General features: G+C 33.3%; 1 protein-coding gene across 14 annotated transcripts in view; it reads left to right on the plus strand.

Annotated features, from left to right (window-relative positions):
* The window catches only part of hppy (MAP4K3-like protein hppy), a 136,067-nt gene extending 132,353 nt beyond the window's left edge, over nucleotides 1-3,714 (plus strand). For all 14 annotated transcript variants that reach the window (XM_069842162.1, XM_069842163.1, XM_069842168.1 and 11 more), the window contains one exon: nucleotides 596-3,714. In XM_069842162.1, coding sequence (XP_069698263.1) covers nucleotides 596-704 — 109 coding nt within the window. In that variant the 3' untranslated portion in view covers nucleotides 705-3,714. The remainder of the gene's footprint in view (nucleotides 1-595) is intronic.
* Nucleotides 3,715-11,660: the final 7,946 nt, after the last annotated feature.

Raw genomic sequence — 11,660 nt, forward strand, 5'->3', positions numbered from 1 at the left:
GGTGCATAAGTTTGTGTAGTTACCAGAAAGTAAAATCCGTATACTTCTTCCATCTATTGAGATGTTGGAAAACTAACTACTGCATTAGACGCAGAATGTAACATACCATATTGTACACTACATATCTCATTTTTGACCAAAATGTCAGTTACCATGTTTTATGCCGAGTCCCTCAAATATAATTTACATTAAATTTGTTTTGTTTATTTATAAGGTAATTTTTTTTCAATTAGAAAAACCTTCCTCCTAGTGTGTAGATTTCACGAAATATGACAAGATTATATTCCCTTCTTTGTTTGAAGTTTAAGATGTGGAAGAGAGATTAAGATTGATTCAACCATCTACCCTGTATCTCCTAATTCAAAATATTTTTTCTACTAAAATGTACCTCAGGTTGAAAATATTTAGACAGAAATTGTTAATCTTTATAAGAATTCTACAGTGTGTTTTGTATGTACAGTATGTTTGTCTTCTGTCTTGCAGTGTCAGGAAATAAAATTATGACGTAGATTTATATAGAGCTAGCAATTTAATAATATCGAATTAATTGAATGATAAAATTAACGTAATTAGCGTTGCATTGTTTTATTTTAAGGGTTGTGGTGCTAGAAAGTCATCTCTGTCAAGAAGTAACCAGAGGAGGTACACTGACCGAAGAAGGTGCAGATCTATATATCCTGGCAGGGCATGAAGCAAGCTATTGAACAAGCTGTAATAGTGATTGCCAGCCAGTGCCGTGAGTTTTTACTGGCTGTGTATGAAGTGCGCTACAGACAAAGGTTTGTTGGGAACACCTGCATTTGAACCAGTAACATAGGAACTGGTACATGCAACACTCTCAAGGTCGGATTAACATGATATTGGGTCATAGCATAATGATAATGAAATGGCATCAGAATATCATGTAAATTCATATCTATTTTATTAGAAATACATCACAATTCCAGACTTAACAGATTTTCCATTTTAATACATTATTTAGCATCATGTATAGTAGCATGTTGTTTATTTGTTTGTTTATATTGTATATGGAAATCCCCAAGACTGGTTTTAGGATGTGTGTTTAGATGTGTTTGTATGTCTGCGTATATGACTGTGTGTGCGTGTATGTGATAGGAAAATATCATCCTGTAAAATTAATTAAACAGTGCAATACAGTGATATACTGACCATCTCAGCTAGAAAAGAAACAGCCAAAATGTCTGTTATTTCAAATGTTACTTAGGTAGTGAAGCTTTTGAAAATATTTTTTACGTTTGCATTTGTAATCGATACAAAATTGTTATATGCTCTTGTAATAGCTGTGAATGTGTACTGTACCTGCATTTTTGCTCAAAAGATTTATATTCGTAAATATTTAGATAATAAATATTTCCGGTATTCAACAGTGTTATATGACAAAGAGGTTTGCCATGTATGTTGAGCAATTATTCTTATTAATAATCTTCCTCAGGGCACATCATTATGTATTTTTCATTTAGATTATTATTTGTAGATACCTTTAAAGGTGTTCTAATACATTTAAGTTACCTTTACAGGCTTCAGCCGATGTATTGCATATCTTCTAAATCTTATGAAGAAATGGTATAATAAAAATGGTCTGAACAAGTTTCAGTTCAGATATAGAGCCAAATTAAGACAGCAGTAAGTGATCTCTGTACGTCAATTTAAGTTTAAGAATGTATATTACTTCCTGTGCTATGAACGAGACTCGAGAATTCTTATAATTAACATTTTTGTACACGTCTGTAATTTATTTTTAGAAAGGCAGATAGATTATGATATTCACATGTTGATTAAACTATAAGGAAAGCAAATCACAGATTTCTACCATTCGTGATTGAAAGATTTATAGCTCTCTAGTAGTGAAATGCGATTAAAGGAGTGAAATATGATACTGTAATCATCAAATTTTGAAGAAATTTTATACAAAGTCATTGATTCCTTTTAATTCTTGTATTCTGAGTTTCAGATGAAGATAGTATGAGAGATGAATGCAGCTATTACATGAGCATTCCAGAAATTCAGCACTGCTACTAGTCGCTAATTTTGTATATTTTATTCTATAATACTGAATTTGTATAACAGCTTTTTGGCCTATAGTTTCGTGAATTGTACCTCATTTGTGTCTCCCATTGCAGTTAATCCGACCCTGAAAACACATTATAAAAAGTTGTGAATAAATAAAGCTTTATATTTTGCCAAAAAATATAAATGTTATATATATATAAATAAATATAATTGTAAATGATTACATCAGCAGATTACACAGGATAGTATACTCCTTTGTGGTATGGATTTAATTTAAAATGTGGTGCTTGTTTGGTTGTTCAGAAGGTTCCCAAGGTTTTTTCTTACAGGGAGGTGAAGTTATTAAATTTGAAATAGAACTAAATAATACTTGCAGTTGTGAAGTTGATGTATTTTATTTTGCCCTGATATATAATACTTTTAACAACGGAAAATGTTATGTATGTACAGTATTTGACTTACTTTTGGATAAATTGATCTTTCCACATAAAGGAAAATTACATTGATGATATTTATTTGAATAAAATATAATTTTGTATCATATAAATTAAATTCATGACTACATAGGGTAAACATGTACATATTAAACCACTCTGTTTACTGTAAAGCTGCTAATATTTTCATGTGGTATGATTGGAATTATTCCAAAATTGTAACATATTTAAGAATAATTTTGTGTGATAATCAAATTCGAAAGTAGTTCACTCATGTGCCGGGATCCATTCACAGATGTCGATTTTCACGCACTTTCAGTGACCAGAGTGGCTTTGAATCCCTGCTGATACAGTATATAATATACAGTAATAGTATTTTATGGATGAGACATATCTTGCTCAGACAGAAAATGGAAAGAAGAGGGATTAGTGAGGTTTATTTATTCACATTATGTGCCTTTTGTTTTGGGAGGAAAACAAAAACAAATCAATCTTCTTTGAACAGAACCCAAAATAATTTTGTACTGACTACAGTCAGTAAAGTAACAACTATTCAGATTGCAGTACTAAAGTGGAGCAAAAAAGACATAAAATGTATTACCAATTTTACTAGCTTGAATATTTATTTTAGTCACAAAGAAATTTAATTAATTATGTTATTCGCACAAATGTAGCACAAAATTGTAAGAAAAAAAAAAAAGAACACAACTTAATGATGCTGAAAAGTAGTGTCTGAAATAGAATAATCCTTTCTGCAGACTTAATAACTTTTATGTTCGATTTTCATTGTAAGTGACTGGACACAGTTCTAAAGTTAGTGAATGGTATACAGAGATGATAAATTGCAATTAATTTATTATCAAGCATAAGAGAATACATACATTGTATTATTTAGATATTAGCCTCCCACCTGTAATACGGTGTGGTACGCATGTATGTACGTACATTAATTCAGCCTCTATAAAGTGATTCATTCTTAGTGTATTTTGAGGCAATCTTTGTGTGTATTATTCTCCAAAGAACTGGGATACACCATAATGTATATATTGTATATTTAAAAGTTGATAATAATTAGGAAAAGGTTGTAATTTTCGATCAAGTAAAGACCAGTTGAGTTTACATACTGTGTAGTACGACAGTCATTCTTACGTATTTTCAGTTGTATCATTTTTCCCAAGAGGCTCAGTTTCATATTGTTGTCTTTTTAATGTACAGTATAAAATAAATGCCGTGATTATTATTTACAATATTTCTGTCTTGTACATATCTTTCTCCTATAACACCACTTTCATTTTCAGTTTGTAGCTTTTATTGGATTAATCATATCATATTTCTTTCACTTAAAAGGCATGTGAAAATTACATGCAACTCTCTGAATTAGCAGCTTATTTTCAAAACGACCCTTGTCCATTCCTATAACTTTGTGGAAATCACGAAAAACGTTTTTAGGTCTAAAATTTCGTACCAGCTAGGCAAGACACATTATGAAACCAAAGAAGTTGGGTGCATTTAGAATCAAATGGAAGCATTAGTCTTTGATTCCAAAGCTGGAACTAATATTTTGTCACGGACAGGAGTCAATTTGATTCCAATAGTCAATTTTAACGCACAATTTTAGTGGTTTGGAGGGAGTTCTGAAAGCAAATCATGACATTTCTATGCAGAGTTATAGTTGAAGAATGCATGGACACAGGAAGCTCACTTTCGTTATCAGATGGACAAGAGACATTTTGAAAATGAGCTCCTAAAATATGTATTGTTATAGCAATTCGTGAGAACTAGGATTCATGCTGCTGAACTACTAACGAACTGGAGTTATACTACAAGAAGTTATAATGGAATCTTTACTTCAGTACATTTACAAAAATAACTGGAAAAAGACGCATTTCAAGAATTAATCCTCTTAAAATGCCTAAATTAATAAACTATATCACAATGCCATTGAAGACTGGGAAGATTTTTAAATGGATGGTTGATGATCGTAACAAACCATTAAAGTCTGATAGTGGCGCACTCATGGGGAGAGGGGACTAAGAGGACCGATTGCCCCTCCCTTCCTGAACCAGATTTTTATTGTGTATTTCCAGTAAAACGGAAAGAATTTTTCATTCTCAAGCTAAGTTCCCATACTTTCACTTCTGCAGACGATTTTAGTGATGTCTTAGTGATATTTATAATTTAGCAGTCTTTGAATGTTGGCAGCCCTATATATTCTGACTGAAAGGACTTGCAACGCTCCTGTCAGTGAATAGTTAAGCCTCTCATGGCAACAAAAAATTTATTAACAAAATTCTTCAGATTGTTTAGGAGAAATCACTATACACAGATGGGCTTACCGGTACCTACTTCTAAAAAAACATCCAATGGAAAAATTTGATGATAATGATGAAGGTGGTAATGGAATGAAATTACTCTAGCTAGTATGTGTTATCAAATGATTCATTGTGATTAAAAGCAATGTGACTCTTGAACAAAATTGAAATAATTTGATCCATATCCAGGATTAATTATAAAGTTTGTTCCAGCATGGTTCAGAATCAATTCTGAACTGCCTGGTCATGTGCAGTAGCTCAATGTGAGTTCCAACAAGATTAGAACTGATTCTGAACCGATACTGTACTTCCAGTTACCTGTTCCAACGTGCTTTAGAACTCTTTTGGAACGATTGAAATTAGTTCTCGATTAAGAGCAGGAACTGGGAATTCAGAACTGTTGACACATGCGCAGATGGTTTAATCTGAAGTTATGGTTAAAATCAACGAGTTAGATACTATAGAGAGGTTAAAGACCTCTGATAAGCGCTCCCTGCGGAGGCCAACAGTACTATGGATCGTTCCCTACAAAACATGGCGGTCTGTAGTACCGCCAGCCTCCGCAAGGAGTGCTTATCAAAGGTACACTGCCTCTTTGAATAATAAGGTGTCACGTAGTTTCCAATGAATACTTTATTTCATATTCTTGCATGATACACTTTCAATAATAATATTTCACAACATATTATTATTATTATTATTATTATTATTATTATTATTATTATTATTATTATTATGTATTTGTATTAATTGTAGACTTGGGTCAGTGGAAGAGCTGGCCTTAACTCTGCCAGGTAAAATAAAATAAATTATTATATTTTTCAGATTTAATTTAAACATTTCGCTATAGGTTTTGTAAAAAGCTGATTTATAAATGAAAAAGTAATAATTAAGACTTCAAAATTTCCAAAAATGTCTCATTCCCTTGGATTTAAATGAAATGTACCATAAATCATAATATTCGTTGCTGAATAATTAAACCCTCTCAATACAGGTACCATTGCCCCAGAGAATTATAAGATAAGACGGACTGAGCATAAGCGAAGTATCTGTATTAATAAGTTTGTACCGTCAAGAGTTTAGTATTTATTGTGTTTATAGGGCCTACTCCAATTTTCTTTTTATTAATGTGTTAACAAAGAGGAAAGTTAGCACTTGCATCACACACAACTTGTCATTATTGTTCAAGATAATGTAAGAACAGTTTTATTCAGCAAAAGCCTCTGCCTAGTTGCGAGACACGTGTGAGATCAATATTTGTTTCAAATTATATTAGACTACACGATGTCTCTATCACGCAAAAAGAAGTGTAGCTAGCTGTGGCTCCTATTGTTTCTGATAACAATGTTAATCGTAAGTATCTTATCGTTTCAATAAATGTGGTGAGTTATGATCATGAGTAACTTTCTATTAGTGTCATTCTTTAATTATTATGTTGCATGCTAAGAGGTTATTTGTAGTTTTAATAAGTGCAGTTTTCAAAAGTTCTCTGTGTTAATTCCAATTTCAAATGAATTTTTCTCAATAACTTAATTATTGGATTTTTTTTTTTTAATTTTCGCCACTACCTTTCCTATATTTTACTCCTATTAGTTACATACGCCGTCTCTCTTGAAATGATCTGGTGAGCACTGAATTACATGATTTCATATTAGGTTAGATTAGCTGTAAGGTAATTAAATTTGTGACGAAGTCAAAAAATTATTTATTTTTCTTCGCCGAATACATTCAACCATCTTTAGGTGCTTTGCTTTGGTTGCATTGAGTATAGCTTGTCATTTAATATCTGGGCTATATTTAGTGAAACTAATAAAACATAGGTCTACAGTTGTTATAAAACGTAAAGTTTTGTATGTATTTTACTTTTTACTTATTAACATAGTCTTAATATGTAACTCAATTCACAATAATACTGACTTCATCACAGTCATTTCCTACAACATCCGAGCCTCGCCCCTTTGTTTTGACTAACCAAAATATGGCAGACCAATGTTCAATTGTCTTCAACTTTCAGAGGTCTTCAGCCTCTCTATAGTATCTAGCTCATTGGTTAAAATGCTTTGAGACTAGGCAGGTTAAAATAAAAAATTGTTCATCGTGAGAGGTTTTGAAGGTGGTGATATATTTTATAAAGAATTAAATTCGGAAGATGAATATAATTTTAATATGAGAAGAAACTCAGAAGGCCGTGAAAGAAGAGTTCAAGAAATATTCCGAAATAGTTCTGAGACTGAACTCAACTGGCGCATGCATTGAAAGAAGTTTAGTATTAGTTCGGAATGTGTTCTGTATTGTTTGCTGGAACAAACCTAATATAGGCTACTTAGTTTAGATCAGCTGTTCTCAACCTTTTTCAATGGCATACCACTGTTTTTAACTTAGGAAATTTGCTGTACCACTAATCAAATTTATTGTGGGAAACGTTATGTGTTGCTCCCAGGTTTCTATGCCCCAATACTATTAACTGCTTGCCTTATTTAGACGTGTTTAATTAAGAAACAGTTAATCTTTGAATTTATTCAATGAAGTTCGGTAAAATATACAGAAAACAGCTATATATTTTTATATTTTTATGATTATTTATATTTTTATTTCAAGTACCACCCAACAATGGTTGAGAACTGCTGGTTTAGATGATTTTGATTGTTTTCATCATACCTGTAAGCCTACCTATTACTTTCAAAAGTATCATCTCTTGTAATATGCGTAATATACTGTAAAAGTGTCATGATAACATAGATTTACATTACAGTACAAAAGTTCACAATGACGATTTTTTCCAAATGAATCTTACAGGCATGTATAAGACAAGTACATTTATTGCCTGTACTAGTCGATGAAGTATGTACAGTCTGCAACAAGAAATTTTACAAGTTTTATAAACATCTAATTTTATCTCACAGATCTTGTGCCCTATTAGGGCTAAACCAATTGAATCGGTTATTGTTGAAAGGAACTAAGTCCACTTTTTAAAGTTTTGAGATAATCGAAAAAAACTGTTTTGTAGATAATCTATCGAAGATTAAACCAAAATATATTGTACACATATATTTTGGTTTAATCTTCGATAGATTATTCACTAAACAGTTTTTTTTATTATCTCAAAACTTTAAAAAGTGGACTTAGTTCCTTTCAACAATAACCGATTCAATTATAAAATATGTACAATGCAATTTGTCTAATCAAGAACAACTACAACTCTAATATTATGTCACTACTAAAGACAGCGTGCATCGACACTGATATACTACTGTATATAGGAGCAGACTTCAGGGGGACAAGGCACTTTCTGTCTCCACAACTTACAGAGCCAGGGGCTTCGTGCCCCCAATAAAATTAATAGGGAGATCTCGCCCCCGAATGAAATTAGTAGGGGACCTCGCCCCTTTCCCAAATAATTCGAAGAGCGATTCCTCGTGTTAAAAAATAATTAATTTGTTTGAAAGATGAACTAGGACATAAGCCAAAATGGTTACTGGTATTTCAAGTTCATAGAGATAGCCAACTGCTGCAAAGAACATGTTAGTGACACAACTCACAATGTTTCCTCTCTTTATTCTTTATTGCCTCCTGCATTTGAGGATAGGTGAAACTGTGAGTGACTTTGTGAATTTCATCAAACAAAACAAATATTAGGTACTGTATTGCATATTCTGCAGGGGTAAAACTTTGCAAACTACGAGGGTTGTTCCGAAAGTAATGCCTTCTATTTTTTTGTGTTGACCAGTAATATCTGAGCCAGATGTTAGTGGCGTTGTAGTAAAGTTGAACCTTCATGTTAATGTCCTGTTAGTTTGGTTGTCGTGTGACAAATAGTGGCAGCAGGGAAATCTACCAAACTGGCATCTGACATAGAGGTACTTAAGAACAGAGAAGTGCTACTGAATTGCTCACTGCCGAACAAATTGCACCCAGTGACATCCATCGAAGCTTGTCAAAGGTGTATGCAGATGATACACTGAATGCGAATACAGTGAGGTAGTGGGTAGTGCGTTTAAACAGTGGTGAAAATGACAGTCATTTCGTATAGGCAGGTTGTGATTCTTTTGGATGTCCTCGAGCCTAGAGGAACTGTCAATTCTGAATGCTGAAAGTCTGAATTTCCAGAGTCAGATCAGAGAAGAAAACCTTTTGCTTGCAACACGATAAGGCCAAACCCCATATCAGTTTCGCGACCACACAGCATATTACAAAATTTGGTAGGACTGTCCTACAACATCTACTGTATAGTCCGGATATAGAGCCATTAGACTTTCATCCCTTTTGTGCCTATGAAAGCTGGACTGCGTGAACAACATTTTCCATTGGCTGCAAAAGGGTATCTGTCGGATACAGGGGGGGAGAGCCATTAATCCTTCCCATTGAAGGCTTTAAGGAACCAACCTGGACAAATACCTAATGTCCCATCCCTACCTTCCCGTGGTGCAGCTGTTAGTAAGCATAATTTTACGAGCTGAACTAAAGGGAGGGACTACTCATTCATTAGCACTGGTCAGCTTGATGAGTTAATGACTGAATTTGGTATAATTTTCCTCTAACCAATACCTAATTCCCTCTTTACCCTTTCCTATCCAGTCCTCTGACAACTCTTACTTTCTTCGATCCCGATGGCATTAGAGCATTCGAGGCCTAGAGGTTCATTTCCCTTTCCTTCTTCCTCTTTCTACTTTTCTGTTCCAAGTGCTGACCTGCTATGGCACTAAAATCGTCCTCCAGTGGCTTAAGGAGGGAAAGCTGGTGATCAACAAGATCTCCCAGCAGCTAGGTCCAATGGACCCGTCGACCAACAGCAGGTGTGGTCCTCCAGACATTCTGGGGGTTGTGTGTGAATGAAGTAGCCACCAAAACATTAAAATATGGTGTTCACTTAAATCGGTTACAACTTGCGTTAGCAATTTAACTGGCATTGCAGCAAGAGCCTTGAACTAGAGCTGGGGATGGAGCGAGTAGAACTGTTGAGTAACTCGGTTCTATCAGTTTATGTGCTTGGCAGCGGAGCACCGAAGTTACTCGGTTAACCGTAGCCGTTACCGGTCAGTTCAAACGTTTGAACAGAGTTCACGTGTTTCACTTAGTTCTACCAGACAACAACGTAGGTACTATTGTATTTAAATATTTTCTGCTGCAGGACAAATTATTTCCTTATCGCAAGGTGGACTGAAGCTCTAGTATTAAATATGAGTTCATCCTATTATATGACCTGTCAAGAGGACCTAATGAACACTGACAGTCTGAACATATTACTGTACATCATAGTAATAATAATAATATTATTATTATTATTATTATTATTATTATTACTACTACTACTACTACTACTATTAAAGTCCAGGATAACAGAGAAGGTTTGGAATTGAACGGGTTACATTAGCTCCTTGTTTATGGGGATGACGTGACTATATTAGGAGAAAATCCACAAACTATTAGGGAAAACAAGGGAATTTTACCTGAAGCAAGTAAAAAGATAGGTTTGAAAGTAAATCCCGAAAAGACAAAGTATATGGTTAAGTCTCGTGATCAGAATATTGTACGAAATGGAAATATAAAAGTTGGAAATTTATCCTTTGAAGAGGTGGAAAATTTCAAATATATTGCAGCAACAGTAACAAATATAAATGACACTCATGACACTCGGCAGAATAAATATGGGAAATGCATTTTATTATTTGGTTGAGAAGCTTTTATCATCCAGTCTGCTCTCAAAAAAGCTGAAAATTTGAATTTATAAAACAGTTATATTACCAGTTCTTCTATATGGTTGTGAAACTTGGATCTCACTTTGAAAGAGGAACAGAGGTTAAGGGTGTTTGAGAATAAGATGCTTAGGAAAATATTTGGGGCTAAGAGGGATGAAGTTACAGGAGAATGGAGAAAGTTACATAACACAGAACTGCATGCATTTTATTCTTCACCTGAAATAATTAGGAACATTAAATCCAGACGTTTGAGATAGACAGGGCATGTAGCACGTATGGACGAATCCAGAAATGCATATGGAAAGTTAGTTTTGTGGCCGGAGGGAATAAGACCTTTGGGGAGGCCGAGACGTAGATGGGAGGATAATATTGAAATGTATTTGAGGGAGATGAGATATGAGTGGCGGGTTCATGTGAGGGCAGCAATGAACCTCCAGGTAGCTTAAAAGCCATAAGTATTATTATTATTATTATTATTATTGTTATTATTATTATTATTATTATTATTATTATTATTATTATTATTATTATTATTATTATTATTATTATTATTATTATTATTATGTGTGTTTGATTAATATTGAAATATGTTAAAAAAGGAAGTGCATTATATTTTTCTATTTGTGTTGCCTCATCAATCATCATTTTATTTGTATTTATTTCTACGAATTATGTTACTAATTACTTTAATTTACCAATAATATTACTCTTCACCAAAGAGAACATGGTTGTTTGGAAGGCTAGTAATGTTATAAAATAAATAAACATTATGTTCTTCAGTTCAAGATTCCACGTTTTATTCATTATTTTATCTACTTTACGTAATAGTAAATAATTGTGTGTTATTTTTTAAGTGCTTTAGGCAGCGCTTCGTGGAGCTCGTTTCTATCTTCATTTTTACTTAGCTGCAGCGTTTAACGTTTACCTCACATGTTAATTTATTAGCTTTTAGTTATTATAAATTATTTTATCAATTTTATTTCGTCTATCACATATGACAACACTGACGGTTAAATAGGCCTTTCATATAATATAACTCCGCAAATAGTTGTAATCACACAAATAAAATTTGCAACCGCCATTTTCCAATGAAGAGAAGCACTTTCTTTTTTCTCGTCAATTGGCAAAGCGAAAGCGCTTTATTACAACGCTTGTAAAACACTCAAGCTATCTAAATTTTAAATCTG

Source organism: Periplaneta americana, chromosome 12 (assembly GCF_040183065.1).
Source record: "Periplaneta americana isolate PAMFEO1 chromosome 12, P.americana_PAMFEO1_priV1, whole genome shotgun sequence".
In the NCBI taxonomy this organism is placed as follows: Eukaryota; Metazoa; Arthropoda; class Insecta; order Blattodea; family Blattidae; genus Periplaneta; species Periplaneta americana.